Genomic DNA, 20,919 nt, shown 5'->3' with positions numbered 1-20,919 from the left:
AATTCAAAAGCCTACGAGTGACTCAGTTGGCTTAAAAAGGAGCAGTGGGCTTTGGCTCTGAAGCTTCATGGCCCCAGGAAACAGACATCCCCCGGCCTTATGTGCTACTCCAGGGTCAGCATGACCTGAGTGTGTCAAATGTCTCACCCTAGAGAACAGCCTTCACAGAGTATATGCATTGACATGATGCTTTTTAAAAAAAGATTTATTTATTTCATGTATGTGAGTACACTGTCACTGTCTTCAGATACACCAGAAGAGGTCATAAGATCCCATTACAGATGGTTGTGAACCACCATGTGGTTGCTGGGATTTGAACTCCGGACCTCTGTGAATTGAACTTAGGACCTCTGGAAGAGCAGTCAGTGCTCTTAACTGCTGAGCCATCTCTCCAGCATGATGCTTTTTTATATTTAAAGAAAAAAAAAAAAAACCCTGAAACATAGATACTCTGAAGAAACAAAATTAAAGGGACGCTTTACACAGTGCCTTACGTCATTTCTAGGTCGCTCACCAGAAGGGGATGATGGGTAATGATGGCCACAAGATCATTAGATAGGGGCATAATCAAAGTCTCTCCAGTTTGCAAAGTTGAAGCCCACAGTAATTGTTTAAACTCCCATGCAGCTGCTACTTAATATTACTATAAACTGCTGCATAGATTTCCTCTTTAGGAAGCATTTTGACTTTTGTTATGGAGAGGATGATAAGGCTGGTAAGCAAGCATCTGTGGAACTAGGCTTGGCAACAGTATGTGTCTATCACGAGTATCCCTTAAATCTTTGTAACTAAAGCCAGGCACCTTGGCACACACCTTTAATCTCCACACCCAGGAAGTAGAGGCAGGGGGATCTCTGAGTTTGGGGCTAACCTGGTCTACAAAGCACATTTCAGGACAGCCAGGGCTGCTATAAAGAGAAACTCTGTATCGAAAGTCTTTTAAAAAATTTCTTGTAACTAATGCACAGTGACTAGCCCTTTGAATCTTCACTAGAGTAACTTATTCATGTGCTAGACTGTTTTTTAAGAAAGCCATCCTTGGGGATGGAGAGATGGCTAAGCACTGGCTACCATTCCGGAGGATCCAGGTTCAACTCCTAGCACACAGATGGCAACTCACAATTGTGTGTAACTCAATTTCCACAGGATCCAACATTGTCTTCTGTCCTCTGTAGGAACCAGGCATGCACGGGATATATAGATATACATGCACACACATTACCCACGCACATCAATAAATACACTTTTTAAAGCAATTCTTCTCACAGTTGGACAGCAAGAACAGCAGATTCCTTGTTAAGAGCAAGTGAAGAGTAAAGATTTTAGTAAATATACTTTGCTGGACTGGTTTTGTTGGTGCCTTTTGATGCTGGAGTCTACAGCCATTTCTCGTTTCTTAACACTAGGTGGCGCTCTGAACCAGAGTTTGCAAATGAACTCTGCTATTGCTCTAGGAGCTGGTGCCAAACTTGTCAGTCCATCTATGCATTTCCTTAGTCGGTATGAACAAGTATTTCTTTTATACCTCTACAGGAAAAAAAAAAAAAAAAAAACCCACAAACTCTATTTCCTTCTTAAGAGAAGGAAATAAATACAGGCAGTAAGCCAAACCCCATCAGAAGTGAGGCATTTTTAATATCTCAGTTTTGTATTTGCTTGTATAGTTTTTTAGAAATAGGGTCCTATGTCTTTTGTAGCCCTGGCTGTCATGGAACTCACTTTGTAGACCAGGCTGGCCTCAAACCTAGAGATCTGGGTCTAAAGGCTTGTGCCACTGCTGTAGCCCTGCTTACTCCAGTCTACACTTAGCCACACTACATATAATTGGTTTGCAAGAAATGGTTATAAAATTAATAAATAAAACGTTTTATCAGTTTTGTCTATAACATTGTTGCTTATTTTAGTCCGTTCTAGTTTTAGTCTGTTTAGTATGAAACAGTGTTGTCTATTTGCTTGCTTCAGACAGGGTCCCAAGGCAGGCTGTGTAGCCAAGGGTGACCTTAAATTTTTGACCCTTAAAACTCTCTAAAACGGCCTCTCAAGTGCTGGGATTGTACCATCTCACTGTACAGTGGAGGGGAAGGAGCCTGGTCCTTCATGTACGCTACTGACTGAGCTGTATTCCCAGCCTTCCAACAATAAGCTGGGATTTTAGTTCACTTTTCAGAGGCAGGGTTTCTTCTATCCTACATCCCAGACTGGCCTGGAACTCTCAAACTTCCTGCCTCTGCTGCCAGACTGCTGCTGTTACAAGATCTACAAAATCCATTCTGGCTTATCTCGCTGAACTGTTCTAACAAAAACATCAAGATTAAAATCTATTTTAAGATGTCTTCATTGTGCAGGAAAAGGAAGTACAGAGCTATTCTCCAAAAACCATCATATTGATTCTCCTTAGGCGGTGAGACTGAAGTCGGTGCTGAAGAGCAGGTAAGGGGTGAGCCCAGGCCTGATGGGTAAAAGGCCCGACTTCTATCTGAAGTACAGAAGAAGAAAAAGAAGAAGGAGAAGAAGAAGGAGGAGGAGGCGAACAGCTTTCTATTGAATCTAAGTTTTGGGTAATAGACATGGATTCCTGTGTAATAAACAAAGGCAAGGGAGGGTTGGCTGCTAGAGACTGGTCATCTGCCTAGCTGGGGCACCTCAGTGTTCTGTCCCATTGCCTGGATCTCCCTAGTTCTCAGAAGGGGCAGGCCTGTGACTTAGGATAAGGCAGGAGGAAGGCCTGAGGCTCTGATAAAAATGATGCTGGAGGCAGGGGAGGTTTTACAATTGTCTGGAAGGGAAGGGCAGGAACACCTTTGAGACAGACAACAGAAGTGAGGATATCCCAAGGCAGGACTGAAGGGTCAGGGTGGAGCCCTCCTGGTGGGTGTGTCCCAAATGGCTGGGTGAGATGGTAGGCCTCCATCCACCTCACAGTAGCAGACTACAAAAAGGCAGATAGTATGCAAATAGTTTTTGCTTCTTGGAAGACTGGTAGGAAGGTCCACTGAGCCTGGGCAACAAAGCCAGACTCTGGCAAAACAAAAACAAAACAAAACAAAAAAAAAAAAAAAAAAAAAAAAAAACGAACAAAACTGTTCCACTGTAACAGTTCACCACAGTATCCCCAGAACCTGGCTCAGTAGGTAACCTGTTGAGGCAGGGTATATCCATGAATGGAATAAATACACGTTAAAATCTTGTGTAAAAGAACGTTTCAGTGGCATTGGGAAACTGCTATGACTTGTATGCTATAGAAATTTATGTTCTATAATCCCACCACTCATGAGGTTGAGGCAGGAAAGTCACTAGATCGAGACCAGCCTAGTCTATATAGTGAGACACTCTCCAAAAGTCAAACTCAAACTGTAGCTAGTCTAGTGCCCTCCGGTGCGTCTGGCCGTGTTTCGAGAATCCTTCTGGAGTACAAAAAAACAAAACAAAACAAAAAAAAAAAACAAAACAAAACAAAAAAAAAAACCTACAATATTAACGGGAGAGAGATGTCACCAGTGATCTGAAGTCAGGACAGCTCTGGAAAGGCTTCGATGCTGAGTCTTTTTATATACTCTAAAACCGCAAGGTGGGGTAGGCAAACAAGATGTTACAGAAACCAAAGTGGCAGTCATTTCTCATTGTCTCAGCTATTTCTCCAGGTCATTCTGTTCCGGGTAGCAAGAGAAGTCATGCTTGGCAAACAGGCAGCACAAGCAGTGCTTTAAGGAAATTACTAAACAAATCAACAAATCATGATCTAATAATTCGTCTTTTCTACCTAGTTCTACTTCGGAAGCAGCATGCCAAAGCCGGCCAACTGTAGCCTGGTGCGTTTTGGGGATGTCACTCCTGGATCAGAGTTATTAGTAGCCAACTCTTCAAACCCGGAATTTCCAGGGTCCCAGACAGGTCCACGCAGACAGGCTCCAGCTAAGCTACAGGTTCCACCCGCCGCGCGAGTAGTGGGCGGGCGCACGGCCTGAAGGTGCTGCTGATTGGTCCTCTCTGGTATCCCAGCCTCGGATTGGTTGCCTGGGACACGTGGCCAACCGGAGGCTGCGTATTTGGCCGTGGATGCTCAGGGATTCTTGGGGCCTGTCTGGCAGTTCGTCCAGTGCATCCCAGTGTGAAAGCTGTTCCGAGCAATTGGATCCGTCTTTTTCCACGCGCGGACACTGATCTGGGGGTTCCCAGAGTCTCCGGGTCTGCGTTTTCCGGGATCCTGCGGCCATGAGCGTGGGTTTCATCGGCGCGGGCCAGCTGGCCTGTGCTCTGGCGAGGGGCTTCACGGCTGCGGGTGAGCGCGTGGTCAGCCTTCCCTCTCACCAGAGTGAACGACTGAATGAGTGAGTGCGTGAGTGGGTAGGTGAGTGAATGTGAATGGATGGGAGGTTTGCATCCATCTGCTTGGAGCATAGCGTCGGAGACCCGCACTGCTAAGGCTGCTGTGGACTTCCATTGTGGGCTGCTTGATTGGGCCATGATCCACAGTTGAAAAAACTTTTTTCTCTGTAGGCGTCCTGTCGGCTCACAAGATAATAGCCAGCTCCCCGGAAATGGACCTGCCTACGGTGTCTGCGCTCAGGGTAGGAGGGTTGGAGGGGAGTGGATAAGAGGTAGGGGCCCAGGAAAAGTGTGACCTGAGAAGCCCAAAGTCGGACTGGCTCTAACCCTCCCCTAGGGAGATCATCATTATAAGCCCTGCACCTTCTCTGAGGCAGCCTTGTGTGGTGGGAGCCCCCAGGCAAAGTTAGATGGCTCAGTGGTTAAGAGCACTGACTGCTCTTCCAGAGGCCCTGAGTTTAATTTCCAGCAATTACATGGTGGCTCACAACCATCTGTAATGGGGTCAGATGCCCTCTTCTGGTGTGTCTGAAGACAGCTACAGTGTACTCAAATACATAAATAAATAAATCTTAAAAAATAAAAGAAAATGATGTTGTTGGAAACAGATTTGGTGAGTTACTAAGTTTCTCTCAATAAGGCTTAATGTCTAAAGTCTTATACCGTCTGGCCAATGTGGGACAGGTCAGCAGCTGAAGAGGCCAGTGCATAGTGTTCGTGCCTCATGTAAGCGGATGTCCCCAACACTGCAGGGCCCTGTGGAGGCTTGTTACTCTAGTAAACAGCTGCTAGGTTGGGAGTGGGCTTTGTAACTATGCTCCCAGACTCCAGGTGCTGACATTTCACCTCTCTCCCTGAGCAGAGAGGTATGAAATTGTGGGGTTGAGGAAACAGCCACTCTTCTGGCCATTGTGGAAAGCTTGCCATGACTTGCCCAGTGGCAGGAAAGGAAAACGGAGCCCTGAAAGCTCAGAATAGAGTGTTGGCTGTTTCGTGGGTGGCATGGGGCTCGGCCATATTACCAAGCACAGCTGATGGTCGCCTCTCCCTGCAGAAGATGGGTGTGAATCTGACCCGAAGCAATAAGGACACCGTGCGACACAGTGACGTCCTGTTCCTGGCTGTGAAGCCCCACATCATCCCCTTCATCCTGGATGAGATCGGGGCCGACGTGCAGGAGAGGCACATCGTGGTCTCCTGTGCGGCCGGCGTCACCATCAGTTCTGTGGAGAAGGTGCTGGTACCCGGGTGCCTGTTGTGTGAGAGGAGGGAGTGGCTGCTATGGCTCAGGCCTGGAGGAGCTGTGCCCTGGACACTCAGTTGGTTTGCTGTCCTCCTCTAGAAGCTGATGGCTTTCCAGCCAGCCCCCAAGGTGATCCGCTGCATGACCAACACGCCTGTGGTGGTCCGGGAGGGGGCCACTGTGTATGCCACAGGGACCCATGCCCTGGTGGAAGACGGGAAGCTTCTGGAGCAGTTGATGAGCAGCGTGGGCTTCTGCACAGAGGTGGAGGAAGACCTCATTGATGCTATCACGGGGCTCAGCGGCAGCGGGCCTGCCTACGTGAGTGGTCCTCACTCGCCCACTGGCTTGCACGAATCTTAAGGCAGCAGGAGGGGCTGGTGGAAAGTGCTGTCCTATAGGATTAGTTCCAGCCATCAGAGAAAGGAGCTTCTGGGGTGTGGGTACGTGGATGCTGTTTCCTAGGTTCAGAGATTATCTCCACAGGCATTTATGGCCCTGGATGCGCTGGCAGATGGCGGGGTGAAGATGGGTGTGCCACGGCGACTGGCGGTCCGCCTGGGAGCTCAGGCCTTGCTGGTTAGTGTCTTTGCATGTTTGACTTTAGGGTTGTGTTTTGAGGGGGTTACTGAGCTGGGTGTAGACTTGAGTCTAATGCTTCTCTGTGCCTCAGGGAGCAGCTAAGATGCTGCTGGATTCAGAGGACCATCCAGGCCAGCTCAAAGACAATGTGTGCTCCCCTGGGGGGGCCACTATCCATGCCCTGCACTTCCTGGAGAGTGGGGGCTTCCGCTCTCTGCTCATCAATGCCGTTGAGGCCTCCTGTATTCGAACAAGGTGCGTATGTCCCGCTCTCCCCAGCCTGAGTTCTTCCATTCCCAGCCTACCCCTGGGTGAGCTGCCGTTACTCTGGGAGATTTCATGAGCGGTGTCAGAACCTGTGCTGTGTTGGTAACCATGGTTTGAAGCTTTCTTTAGCCAAGGGTTTGCTACCCTTTCTTTACTTAGTTCTTAGCACACTTCTGATAGCTATGATTAACTTTGATTTGTAGATGGGGACATTCAAGATCAAACAGCTAAATGACAGAGACAGGATTCAAATCCTGACTGGTTTCAAACCCTCTGACTTCCTATACTTTTTTTTTCTTGTGCGGTCACAGATACCACTGAAATACTGTACCTACCCTTCAACCACATGAGATGACTGTGAGACCCTCTGTTAGTTAAATAGGACTCTTATGAAGCTTGGGGTTTCTCTGGTTTGGGATTCTGAGTCCTGGTGGTGTCATGTTGAGTGTCTGGGGCTGTGTGACTGGGGAATGCTCAAAGCTCTGGCTCCAAGGTTTCACATCTTCCTGCTTTCTTACAGAGAGCTGCAGTCAATGGCTGACCAAGAAAAGGTGTCCCCTGCCGCCCTTAAGAAGACCCTCCTGGACAGAGTGAAGCTGGAGTCCCCCACGGTGTCCACACTGGCTCCTCCCAGCTCAGGGAAACTCCTCACAAGAAACCCCGTCCAGGGAAGCAAGAAAGAGTGAGGAGGATTCTGTGGGGTGCCCCTGTCCCCTGTAGTACAGGGGCGGGCTCAGGTCTGGGGGTGAAAGCTGCTTACATCTGCTCACCTGGTGCCACCGAGTCCTCCTCTTGTCCCGTGGCAGAAGGTGCTCTGAGGAGGCAGCTGATGCTAGAAGCCAGATAGTCCAGCATGCCTCTCAGAGAGGTGGAGGCCCTGGTGTTAGCATCCCCCTCAGCAACTTTAGATCCAAGGTTGGTTCAGTTTGACCTCCTGGTGAGGTGAAAGGAAACAGTAATCTGAATTAAAAACATGCAAAAGAAGCATGTGGCTTGGTGTTGTAGGTGAAAGTGTGGGAAATCCCGTGACCTGTTGCTTAACTCTTCTGTACAGGTGTCCCATTAGAAGGTGATGTTCGGGGCTAATTTTAGCGGCTTTAATAAAGATCTTATTTATTTTTGAGTTCTAGTCTCACTGTGTAGCCCAGGCTAACCTCAACTTATGGCAATCCTCTTGCCTCTGCTTTCTTCCCTCCCTCCCTCCCTCCCTCCCTTCTTTCCTCCCTCCCTCCCTCCTTTCCTCCCTCCCTCCCTCCCTTCCTTCCCTTCCATCCACAGGTTTCTCTGTATAGCCCTGACTTGGAACTCACTGTGTAGACCAGGCTGGCCTTGAACTTGAATTCACGAGATCTGATTGCCTCTGCCTTGAAAGTGCTGGGATCAAAGGTGTGCCCCCCCCCCCCCACCGACTGGCTTGTTCTCTATTCTTTTGTTTAAGTTTTATTTATGAGTAGACTGTAGCTGTCTTCAGATACACTAGAAGAGGGCACTAGATCCCATTACAGATGGTTGTGAGCTACCATGTGGTTGCTGAGATTTGAACTCAGGACCTCTAGAAGAGCAGTCAGTGCTCTTAACCGCTGAACCATCTCTACAGCCCTGTTTTCTACTTCTAAGTCACTGTCTCAGTTACTTTTCTGTTGCTGTGATAAGGCACCGTGACCAAAGCAACTTGGAGAAGGAACAGTTTGTCTTGGGCTCATGGTTTCTGAGGGTTTGAGTCCATGCTGGCTGCTGGCAGAGCAGAGGCGTGGCAACAGGAATAGCTGAGAGCTCAGGAAGCAGAGAGGGCTAACCTCAAGCCTCAAAGCCCACTCCTGATGCCAGCTTCCTCCAGCAAGGTCATACCTCCTCATCTTTGCCACGAAACCAACTGGAGACTAAGAATTCAAATTCTCAAGACTTAGGGAAAAATCGCACTCAAACCACCATAGTCATGTTCTGTGCCCCCTTGTGAGGCAGCACTGTACAAGGGTGGTATGGGTAAGGGGTAAGGAGCCAGGCCCTGAGAGCCTAAGTGACTAACCTATCCCTGGGGTTAGATGTGCCACCCAAGTCTGGTGGCAGGGAAGAGTCAGTATCAGCATGCCAGCAGCCCTTCTTATATTACCAGGTGGAAGGATGTATCCTTGTCCTCACTTGATAAGATGGCAAGGCCTGGTGGGGCCATCTGTCTTGAGCTACAACTCTCCAACTTGTCAGAAGCCAAGATCAGTGTGCTGTCTGCACAGACTGCCCATGGCCTGTTCTGAGCTCCCTGTATCCTCAACTCTCCAACCTGGAATAGCCTTCAACACCCCTCCTCTGCCCTCTTCTCCCCTCTCACTAAACACTGAGCTTATCTGAGGGCCCCAGAAAAATGTTGTTGCATTTATGCCTCTGTTTTGCTTTGCAGGCATGTTTTTGATAGTTGGAAGACTGAATGAACACTTTGGGGCTTGAGGTGTAGCTCGGTGATAGAACATTTACCTAGCATGCTGGAGCCCTCCCTGACTTCTGTCCCCAGTAGGGAGGGAGAAAACAGAAAGATATGACATTTTCCCCCCACTGTTCCTTTTATGGTGTGTAGAAAGATAAGCACACTCCTTCCATCCCGCAAGGTCCTTCCTGACTGTTGCTAGGCAACGCCCCAGCGAGACTAGACCCAAGGGCTTGCAGGCTTTTCCTCAGCATTTAAAGCTCAGCCTCTCCTGTGCTCCATCACCAGGAAGGCAGGTGAAATATCCAAGTGGGTATGGTAGGGGGTAGGGAAGTGGCTGGGTGAGAGAGTGTCTAATGTGCATAAGGCCTTGGACCCAGTCAGCAGCACCAGGGAGCTTGATGTCTTGAGTTTTGGTCCCTGGAGCTCACATAAGGGGAAGGGGGACTGACACCATGTGATATGAGGTACATCTCCTTCTCCCAACACACACTGCATATAAAAATGCAATTGAAAAGAGAAGTAGGAGCTGGAGAGATGGCTCAGTGGTTAAGAGCACTGATTGCTCTCCCAGAGGTCCTGAGTTCAGTTCCCAGCAAACCACATGGTGGCTCATAACCATCTGTAATAGAATCTGATGCCCTCTTCTGGTGTGTCTGAACACAGTGTACTCATAGAAATAAATCTTTGAGAGACAAGTGAGAAGAGTATACAAGGTAGTTAGGGGAACCTAGGTGGGGGCAGGGCAGGAGCAAGACCTGTCAAGAAGCAGCTTTCAATTTGAGACACAATATTGCTCTATAGACCAGGCTGGTCTTGAACTCATGGCAATCCTGCTTCAGCATCTTTAATGCTAGGGTGTTATGTAGTTATTAGAAAAGACCCACCATCCCTCACTGTCGCTGGCATCATAAAGCCATATGACATCTGTGGAGCATTTTCATCTCAGTGACCGCCGCCCTCCTGCAGCTCTGCCATGAACTCTGCCCACATTCTCAGCAACCACCCCCTGTAGTTATTGTCACAATTCCCACTAGTCTGACAAAATCCAAACTCTAGAAGCTTGTACTTCTTCAATCAGACCTATATCTGTAAATTCTCACTCCACAAAAGTCTGCATGATAAACCCAGAACCAGCTGATATGATGCAAGCTGCCCACCTAGAAATTGTCCTATAATGGTTTATTCTTATAAGACATCCATAGCTATCTGTGGCTATCCAAAGCCACACGGAGACAGGCCGTCCTCTTCCTCCTCCATCTTGATTTTCTTAGATTCTCCCTCCTTTCCAAATTTCTGTCCCCGCCCATCTTTCTTACTAACCACAGGCCTTGTGTCTACCCTCACCACATGCCAGCCACAACACTGGGGTTATAGGCTCGTAACATCACTGTAGATTAAAAAAAAAAAAAATCCCGTGGAAGTGTGTCCTAGTCACCAAGGACATTTGGAGTCTCTGAGGCTGTTGCCAGGTGCTGTGACTACAGATCTGAGTCCCGGTGGTTGGGGCTGGAGCATACCCTGTCTGCTCTGCAATTTCCAGCAACCACATGGTGACTCGCAACCATCTGTAATAGTGTCTGATGTCCTCTTCTGGTGTGTCTGAAGACATCGACAGTGTACTCATACACATAAATAATTCTTAGGGAAAAAGAGAATGTCTTGGAATAGTGGATAAATGAGTACTCTGGATCCCAACTCTTAGAAGCCCACCTGTGCAGCTAGCTCCAGGATAGTCTGGGGTCCCTCCTGTGGAAGTCTGTTGACAATGGAATGGTTACCATCCACTTCTCCATGGACTTTCCTCTCCCATGGCCTAGGAGCACCTTGAGCATGTGTGTGTGCTTTGTGGCAGAGTAGCACTTGGCCCTTAACCTGACCTTGAACCTGCTAACTGAGTTTTGACATCTACTCTATGAGGGTTTTGTTTGTTTAGGTTTTTGTTTCTTGCTATACTGACCCAAGCTAGCTGTGAACCCTCTTAAACCAAGGCTGCCCTCAAACTTGGAATCTTCCTGTGTCAGCCTCCCAGGTGCTGGGATTACAGGCAGCAGGGATTACAGGGTGCTGGGATAACCGTCGAACACTACCACGGCAATACAGTGAGTGTTATCAAAGGTCTTCAGGATGGTGCTCTTGCCTCAAGAAGTTACCCTGGCCTGTTCAGATTATGAAATCCTACCGCTTTTCTTACAGCCTTAAGAGTCTTCAGGTGGGAGAGAATGTCCGAGGGACACTTAAATTAAAGCACATTGAGAAGAAAACCAGTTTCACAATGGCTTTCAACTTCAGGAAGATCATGTGGATAAATGTTCCATCCTTGAAAACAGGAGTGACTAGGGATGTACACTGGGCTTAGAGCATCCTGAGGGTTTCCGGACAGTGGGCAGTAGAGACACTTCAGTAGTGGGAGAGCCCTCATCTCACCCAGAGAGTCCACTGGAGGGCTGCTTTGGTTGGATCTGGGGCTCCATTTTATACATAGATTTGTATGTAAGCTTCTCCCCTCCTGGGAACTGTGTCATAGTCATTAAAACAAGGTGAGAACAGGGGGTATGGATCACTGGTCCAGGGAGTGGTTAGTAGGGAAAAAAACCAACCAACAACAACAAACCCTCATCTCTGCCTCTAGCTCCAAAATAAAAAGAGGAAAGGAGGTGGCCTGTGCTATTGTTCCTGGCACGGGAGCATTTGTTGAGGAAGTCCCTACATTTGGAATAATGTAAGAGTAGTGCCCTCACCAGAGGCTGCCTTCCTCATAGGGAAGAGAACTTGTGTGGGGGGGTATAGAGGGGAGGGGTGGCTCCAAGCCGCATGGTTGCCTGCCCAGGTCTCCCCATAAGCTGAATAGTGACTCAGGTGTGCGAAGGCTCCATGGAAGACCGGGCAGTTACTGACCTCTGTGTGTGTGTGTGTGTGTGTGTGTGTGTTGCTCCCTGTTTAGTAAGTAGGAAGAGTCATGCCTTTATTTTTCATTAAAGATTTTTGAGATAAGAGGTTCTATAGCCCATGCTGGCCTAGAACTTTGTCTTACTCACTGTTCTATTGCTGTGAAGAGGCACCATGACCAAGGCAACGCTCATAAAAGAAAGCATTTAATTGGGGCTGGCTTACAGTGTAAGAGGTTTAGCCCATTATTACCGTCACAGAGAGCATGACATCAGGTGTGGTGCTGGAAAATTAACTGATAGGCAGGCAGGGGGAGGAAGAGAGGGAAAAGGAGAGAGAGAGAGAGAGAGAGAGAGAGAGAGAGAGCTGATCGGAGCCTTGAATGGGCTTTTGAAACTTAAAAGCCCACCCTCAGGAACACACTTCCTCCCACGAAACCACACCTACAAATGCCACACCTATATGAGCCTATGGGGACCATTCTTATTCAAACCACCACAAACATTACAAAAAAGATTTATTTATTTATTATATATAAGTACACTGTAGTTGTCTTCAGACACACTAGAATTGGGGATCAGATCTCATTACAGATGGTTGTGAGCCACCATGTGGTTGCTGGGATTTGAACTAAGGAACTTAGCAGTCAGTGCTCTTAACCACTGAGCCATCTCTCCAGCCCACCACAAACTTTCTACATAGCCCAATAGCCCGAGCTGGTCTTAAGTTTGTGATAGCCTGACCTTCCACCTTAGCTACCAAGGGCCGGAATTACAGACGAAAGCACCACACTCTGTTTTACTTTCTATTTTAATAAAAGAACCAGAAACTGAAGTAGAAATGAGACTTGCCCAAGGCCACCTGGCCAGGAAGGATTAGAACCCAGGCCTCTGCGCTTCTAGCAGTTTACGGACTAATCTGGTGAGAGAGATATGCACAAGGCAGTCTGATGTAGTTTTCCCTATCTTAGAATTCAGAGTGGAGGAGAGACTGAGAGGCACCTCCTCCTCAGCTCCACCCCTTTGCCTGCATCAGTTGTTGGTCTTGGCATCTTAGACTTTGTTATTTCCTTGGAAACAGCATTGCTCCATAGCAACACCTTTTGATTGACAAGGTCAATTGTCGAGGGTGGATGTCCCCATTTTAGGCAGCTGGGGTTGCTAGCAGCAACATTTCAGCCCCTGGATCTGAGTCCTTTTCCCAGGACTCACTGGTAACTCCTAAAGATGTCCCAAGTCAGAGAAAAAATTGTTTCCAGGTACTTGAGCCTATTGGGTTCCTATGTAGTGCAGCAAAGAGGCTTGGCCTACTACAGGACATCTACCTCCGAGCTCTGGGCTAGGGTGTCAGTATCAGGGAGAAGGTCGGTTGGAGAGAAGCTGGTGACTCCCTGTTTCCACTAAAAAAAGTTCAGTGTTCTGGATTTATTCTCTACTTCTAGCCTCTGTCATAACAGCCACCAGTGCTAAAAAGCTGGGCAGCTGCCCCCCCTTGTGGACCCACAAACCAGTATCCCCTTTAGGCTCCTGGACGAAGTGTTCTGCCATTATCAACTGCTCTCCGAACCTAGCCTCTCTAGGTCATCTGAAGTGGCACACACCGGTCTCATGCAGGGAGAGGTCTGGAGAGTCAGACCACATGTTACCAGGTCACCCTGCCAAGTTCCCGAGTCCGCATGTTCTCACCTGTAGGCTGAGAGTAAGAACAGGTTCTCCTGTCTGTGCTGAGATCTAACGGAGACAAAGAACCTGGTGTGTGGCAGGCATGAGCCCTAAGAACCTGAAGGTGCTGTTTTGTTGTAATCTGCAAGAGGTCAGAGGCACAGGAAGTCTGGCAAGCAGGTGATAGGGCCAGGGTCAAAGCTTTGGGCTGCCTGGATTCATGGCCTCATTCCCTGCAGTGGCATCTGCCATTTTATTTTGCTGCATTTGGATTGGAACGCAGAGCTTCTTCATTCATGCGCATGGGGCCCTTTCTCCTTCCAGGGACAGGGTCTCAATGAGCTGCCCAGGAAAGCCCTGAACTCCCCGATTCTTTTGCTTCTGGAGTACTGGAATTATAGGCCTATGCTGCCAACTGGCCCTAACATCCTCTTTTAAATGATGGGGAATGATGGAGTGGAGCAAACATACTTCCATCTTCTCCCTTCAGGGTGCTCCCAATCTCTCTGCTCCCGAAAGTGTCCAGTTTTTCATCTTCTGGATCCTTTTCTCACAGATGTTTTCTCATTTATAGTCTCTGCCGCTTCAAGTCCAGCAGACTCTACAACAAACCTCGGATTCAGAGTCCCCAAGGGCCCTATAGGAATATCTAACCCTCAGGCAGCTGTGGGAGCCACTGCTGGGCACAGCTCTCAGGAACCTAACTAGTTCTTAGTAACTTGAATCCGAGCTGACTGTGGCTGGTAGCCAAAGTTCTCTGGAAGCTGGCTAAGGCTGGGGAGAAATCCCTACTGAGTAAACAATGCATATTCAGATCCTGTTATAGACACATAACGTGCTATGCACTCGAGTGCCAAGGCCCCCCCCCCCCCCTTACGATGTTAGCATCCTGAAACATTCACGACCAGCTAGAGGAACTAGTGGCTAGTAAAGAGAGGATCTGAATGACTGGGGGTGGGGGATGGGGAGGGATGGAGGTGGGGTGAGGTGGAGCCAGAGACAAAGCAGGCCTTTCTGTAACTGACATTTCTCTTGAGTTGGGAGGATTAAATGCAAGTAGTACCTGTTGCAGGTAACCTTGGTCTTTTCCGCAGGTGCCCCAGTTCCCAAAATAACAACTCTGAGGCTTATGATTTATGAATAAATACATAGGCCATAAGCTAGGGCTTGTTCCTTGACAAGCTTGTAACTCAACTATTCTATTCTATGAATGTGACATGGCTTAGTTTCTTTTGTCTCTTTCCTCAGAGTTTCAGGAAAAATCTCTTCCTGGGTTTGACTCTATTCCAGAATCCCCCTCTCCCTTCAGAAACTCCTACCTTCTATTTCCTGCCTTGGCTAATAGGCCGTCAGCTTTTTATTGACCGGCGATGTTTCCATACAGTCAGTACGTGAGTCTCTGCACAGCGCAGCCCAGCTAGCACGCCTTCATTCATCCTTCACACATCACTCACTGTGCAACCAACCTGGAGTTACAAACACACCCAGACCTGGTGAATTCCTCTAATGCAGACCCTAATGTGTGAGGGAAAGAAAAAAAAAAAAAGGAGATGCAGAAAAACCATTGTAGTTTCTTGTTGGATGAACATGGTGTATATTCGAGTGCCAAGCCAGGGATGAAAGCCCCGTGTGAGGCCAACGTGGCACAGGGGTTGTGGTCAGATACAGGTCTGGAAAGCTAAGAGGGACCTTTTCAGCTGTAGAACAGGTAGGTGGCCCAGAGCAAGGTGGCTAAGGCCTGCTCTCAGAACCACCCCTCTCGTGAGTAAAATAGGTGAAGTGAGGAAGAAGAGTGTGTATGTGCTAGGTATGGGGGTGACCAGTAGTCGGCACATGTATGTTCACAAGGAGAATAAACAGGGAGGAAGCCTCGCTGATCTTTGCCAAAAAAGTAAAACTAGCTGAGGCAATGGCTCAAATGTACGGACCCGAGCTCCAATGCCTGGTGAGCCTGGGCACAGCAGTGTGAGCTTTTCATCTCACCACCGGGGAGGAGGCAGAGGCTGGAGCATCCCTGGGCACAGCATTGCTAACTGAATCAGTAAACTTCAGGTTCACCCCGAGACCCTGTCTCAAATACTAAGATGGGGGCTGGGAGATGTTCAGCGGGAAAGGCAGTGGCTGTACAGACGTGAGGGCTGTGTTTGAAGCTCCAGAATTGATGTTGACCTCCATGCTTCTGTGCTGAGAGGAGAAGACCAAGGCAGGAGAATCTCAGCAGCTCATGGGCCAGCCAGCATGGCATGTACGGCAGTGTCTACAGAGAGAACTTGCCTCAGACAAAGTGAAGGCAAGGACAAATGTGAGACTGCCCTTTGACCTCCACAAGTACCTGCGCGTGCGTGCATGCACACATCATACACAAAGGAAATAAATAAAAACAACGACACATGACTGCTGTATACATTTTTCTCAACCTACTTTAACAAGGGTTCAACCCCTCCTCTAGCCCACCACCCACCAGAGTTAGTGGAAGAGAGAAGTTATTAGGGAATGGGGGAAGTAGACCCATTTAGAAATAGTTCTTTAGGGGGCGATTCAAATCTTCGTTATCAGGATATCAGCAGTTCAGTCCACTAGCAAACACCAAATACAAACCAGCAGCTGACATCCAGCCCTCTTGGCAGTCACCATGCATGAACCAGGAAGGGCAGTTCAATCCAGAAGAAACTGGAAGGTTTGCCAACCACCCAAGTCCACGGAAGTGGCAAGAGGCTGCAAGAACCTCCCGAGAAGTTATTTGGCGAGTTCCTCTCTATAGCGTCATCACAAGTGGAATTCAGGGACACGATGTAAGTCAAACCAATACTTGTGTACCATTAGTGAAGAACAGCGAGGCAGGGCCAAGCAAACCAGTGCTTCAGTTCCCACTGCCTGTGTGGTCACAGTTGTAATCCTTATAAACATCACATGTGTCTGCTTCAGCTAAACATCCTTTCACCTGTGTGCCCAGCAAAATATCTTTGACAAAACTGACATTCCAAAGAAACCAGAAGTTTCTATTTCATATGACTGACTTCAGCCCCTGCATGTGCATACACACAAGTGTGTGTGGACACCTAAACATGTTCGTGAAAGAAAGAAAAAACAAAATGTAATGATATGTTTGCATGAAAATGCCATAATGGTGTTGGAGAAATGGCTCAGTGTCTGCTCTTCCAGAGGTCCTGAGTTCAAATCTCAGGAACCACATGGTGACTCACAACCGGGATCCGGTGCCCTCTTCTGTAGTGTCTGAAGACAGCTACAGTGTACTTATATATAATAAATAAATAAATCTTTTTTTATGCCATAATGAAGCCCATTGCTTTGTATGTTAACTTAAGAAATACATTTTTAGTGCTGGGTATAATGGCCTGAAAAATCAAAGGAAAACTCTAGACTCAGGTAGTGTGCAAAGACAAAGCATGTATTTTGCAGAAACAACCGGTATGTGGGGTCAATCATTCTCCCAAATGGCATCCACAGGCAAAGGTGCACAGGGAACTCTCTAGAAGGATTAGGTAATCTAAAATCTCATTGGTGGGTGCTAGGATCTGCACTCCTATGTCATGAACCTTAAACCATAGGATGAGCTAAGGCTGACCAGCACAAATGGTCCATCCTGAGCTAAGATATTTCCCCATTTTCGTGATTATGCCCAGGCTGTTCTTTGGGAGGGGTTTTATGACTTTGTTTCTGGGACTTATGGTGTGTTTCTGGAGCTGGTGCTTATGGCCTTCTTTTTTAAACTAGGTCCAGCCTTCAAGTGGAGACAAATGGGGTTTCTGTCATCCTTTTCTGGGCATGGTGGCGCACACCTGTAATCCCAGCAGTTGGGAGGCAAAGACAGATGGATCTCTGTGAGTTCGAGGTCAGCCAGAGCTACATAGTGAGATCGTATCACAAAAAGGCAATAAAAATAAATAAGTAAGTAAATAAGTAAATAAATTTTAAGTGGGAGGGGGTGGCAAAAACTCTTCAGTGAGACAGTAAGGGGGCTTTGCAGCCATCTGGATGAGAAAGGCCAGGGCCAGGGAAAGAAAATCAGCAAAGCCTGAGGGTCCTTGGCTTCTCCCAGTAGTGCCCCTTGTAATTGATCATTTAAAGCCAATCTGTGTGCCACAAAGATGAGGTAATTCATATCCGTATTGTGCACTCAGCTAGAGCACAGTGCCTGTCACTTAGCAGGTGCCTAGTGGGGGTTGTTGGGCCTTGAGAGATGGGGCAAGGTGAGAGGGAAGTAGGAAAGAAGGCCTGTCAAACTGAGCTCCATTACTTGGGCTAATTAGGGTGTTCCCCTCTTTTTTTCCTATTTCTTTCTTCCCCTTTTCCTTCCTCTTCCCTCTGCTCCACCCTACCCCATGTATATGTATATGTGTATGTGTATGCATGTGTAGGTGTATGTGTAGGTGTATGTGTAGGTGTATGTGTGTATGTATGCATGTGCATGCATGCATATCCAAACAAGAACACTAAGTACATCCACCTCTGAGCCCTAGTCCCAGCCTTTCTGTGACACCATAAGCTAACAAATTAACCTATGTGTCACTGAGGGATATTTGAGAAGAATATTTACAGCAACAGTGGATGGCTACCGTAGATGGCAGAGCTGTCAACCCAGGGCTGAGTTCTTGGTCTGTCAAGTGGATAATTTACTCTTTGTTTTTAGACATGAATTCTACAGAGCGACGCGCGGTGACAAGATGACCCAGGACAAAGAGAAAAAGAAGAAAGAAAGCATGTTGGACCTGTCTAAGTACATTGATAAGACCATTTGAGTGAAGTTCCAGGGTGGCCGGGAAGCCACTGGTATCCTGAAAGGGTTTGTCCCATTGCTCCTCCTGGTGCTGGATGGAACCATTGAGTTCATGTGGGACCCTAATGACCAGTACAAGCTGACGGAGGACACTCGGCAGCTGGGGCTCATAGTGTGTTGTGGCACCTCGGTGGTGCTCATCTGCCCGCAGGATGGCACGGAGGCCATTCCTAACCCCTTCGTGCAGCAGCAGGACACTTAGCTGCAATGGAGGGCAGCCCGGCCCCGGCGTCTATGGCGTGAACTTCTGTTTGATGTTTTGGTCTTTTGTTCTTGTTTTTTTTTTTTTTTTTTTTTTTTAAAGAATTCTACTTGGATCAGGCAGGGATGGAGGCAGAGTCTTGAAAGAGGCCCCGGCTAGGAGGTAAGGTTGCAAGTCAGCACCATCCCAGTAGAACTGGTACCCAGTTGACATTTGCGCAGAGTGGCTTCTCAGGGCTCTAATCCTGCACAGTGTACCTCAGCTGACCAGCCTGTACTGCAGACCTACATTTGCCTGCCCTCCTACAGTCTGAAGTGGCAGTGGCACTGGAGTCCCCTGGACTTGCAGATGTCCTCTTTCTCTCATGGTCCCCCCTCTCTGTCTCTGTCTCTGTGTCTCTGTTTCTCTGTGTCTTTGTCTCTCTGTGTCTCTCTTTCTCTGTCTGTCTCTGTGTCTCTGTCTCTGTCTCTGCCTGTCTCTCTGTAGGTCTCCCTTTCTGTCTCTCCTGGCTTCTTTTTAAAATGACACCATTAATCTTGAGTGAGGGACCACCCTCAATACCTCATTAAGTGTAGCTGCCTCTTTAAATGCTTTATCTCCTGAGGTGCCAGGTACACTGTCCCCGGTGGGCCAGAGTGGGCCAAACAAAGCATTATCTGAGGAACACAAATACTCAGGGATGAAGGGGGCACAGAGAGAGCTGGGAACAGAGAGGAGCTGGCTGGCTCAGAGCGGTACAGAGGTTCTGAGGTTAGCTAAGGCCAGGGCTTGGCCCTGCAGGAGACGGGAAAATGAGCACATGTTCTGAAACTCAGAGAAATGGGAGGATGTGGCCAGCGCCGCCGCCACCACTGTGGCTTAGACCTGTTTTAGAATTGGAGCAAGACCGCCATCAGGTCTTTACCAGCCTCCTGTGGTGTGACCGTCAGTGGATGTACAGGCTTTCCTTGAGCTGCAGGGGGCGCTACAGCACCAACCGCATCTCTGAGCTGGCTAGTTGGAAATGCTGGCTGGTGGAGGCAGTCACCTTCAACTGAGTCCTTTCCCCTCGGGCACCAGGCCACATCTGGGACGAGGGAAACTGTGAGCACCAATAAGTAACTTAAAGCTTCAGCTTGTCCACTTTGAGACTCGACACCAACTTGGCTCATCTTGTCTCGATGTTCTCTTTCTCCATGTTGCCCTGTAGAATTTGCTTTTGGTTGCTCCTATCTGGTTGCCAAGATACGTTGGACCGTGTGAAATGGGAAAGATCTGGGTGCAGAAAGTTCCAAGTTACTAGACAAGAGGACCTATCAAGTCCAGAGACCACTGCCTTTCACTAACATTAGCAAAACCACATTCTCTTGTGACCATGAGCCTGCTGTGTGAATATGGCCCAATTCTAGAGCTTGCCACACCTTCCCTGTTGCCCATAGTCCAGGGATAGCCAGAGAGAGACTCAGACACACTCAAGCATGCACACGTACCACCCACACCACACACAAAATCCACACACATCACTCAGGCACATTTACACACCCCTCACATGCACATTTGCATGCATATACACAAGCACCTACAGAATCACATGTTAACTCATGTGCATGTACGCATAAACAACATCACACGTGGTCACGAGAGCACACCATACATGCTCAGGCTTTCATCCTCACAGGTGCATAAACACAGAATCAACATTTTCATGTGCATACATACTAGCTCATACACACACAGGTCATAAACTCATGCACACACAGTAACTGATGCCAACACTCACGGGGCCACACTCCCTCTTGGGGATACTTCTGTTTTATTCCATTGCAGCTGATGAGGGATGGGAAGCAGAAACTACCAAGGCCCATTGGAATGGTTGGCAATTTCAGAGACAGCTGTGGTTCAGAGCCAGGGACACTAGAGGGAGACACACATATTCCAAGGCAAAGTCCTTTACTCTCTAGAGGACCTCCTTGGCTGCCCAGGGTCACACATATCATCTTGATGCCCCGGGCTGTGTCCAGCCCCCTTAGACTTTCTGAGCTATGGGCAACTCACAAGGAAGCCTGCGCCTCTTTTGTCAATGTGGATCTATAGAGAGGCTCTTATCCTAGCCATCCTTTGACCAGACATGAGGCCTGGTGCTTTGATCCAAGGCGGGGCTTTCCTTGCCCCTGTGACTAGAGCTCCATTCTCTTTCCTGGACAGAAAGCCGGAGAACAATGTTCAAAGTAGAGCTGAGATGCTGGCTACATGGTAGGCCCCAGGCCAATGAACTCCCTTGTCAGTAGACAAGTTATTTCATTGTTAATGAAAAGAACAAGGGGAGGGGAGAGCTATGGTGTGCTCGTGGAAGTCAGAGGACAGCTTTTCTGCAATCTTCTCCTCGCTCTTCACCGTGGGGGTCTAGGAACCACGTGAGGCTGGGGACTGAAGGCAGATTGTCAGGCTTGGTGGCAAAGACCTCTACCAGCTAAGGCCTCTGGGTAGTCAGTCCTGGGACTTCTCTGATCCTCCTGCTTCTGCCTCCACAGAGCTGTGATCACAGGAGAGTGC

At 48.3% G+C, this 20,919-nt stretch overlaps 2 protein-coding genes and 1 pseudogene across 3 annotated transcripts in view; all 3 read left to right on the top strand.

Annotated features, from left to right (window-relative positions):
- LOC308431431 (left-right determination factor 2) overlaps positions 1–20,919 on the top strand; it is a gene marked incomplete at both ends in the record, with an annotated part of 41,624 nt that overhangs the window by 6,551 nt on the left and 14,154 nt on the right. The gene's annotated exons all lie outside the window — the stretch shown is intronic.
- PYCR2 (pyrroline-5-carboxylate reductase 2) lies at positions 4,066–7,541 on the top strand. The gene is made up of 7 exons (XM_080914774.1): positions 4,066–4,279; positions 4,498–4,568; positions 5,381–5,560; positions 5,669–5,890; positions 6,056–6,148; positions 6,243–6,406; positions 6,939–7,541. Exons 1-7 carry the CDS (start codon positions 4,213–4,215, stop codon positions 7,102–7,104), a joined length of 963 nt encoding a protein of 320 aa, XP_080770900.1. The 5' UTR covers positions 4,066–4,212; the 3' UTR covers positions 7,105–7,541.
- On the top strand, positions 18,073–18,387 carry LOC308436867 (U6 snRNA-associated Sm-like protein LSm7; annotated as a pseudogene). The gene has a single exon. The product of its transcript is annotated as a U6 snRNA-associated Sm-like protein LSm7 (transcript).

The sequence above is a fragment of the Micromys minutus genome, assembly GCF_963924665.1.
Source record: "Micromys minutus genome assembly, chromosome: 1".
Classification (NCBI taxonomy): Eukaryota; Metazoa; Chordata; class Mammalia; order Rodentia; family Muridae; genus Micromys; species Micromys minutus.
The sequence above is the reverse complement of the archived record's forward strand: the minus strand, read 5'-3'. Positions and strand labels throughout refer to the sequence as shown.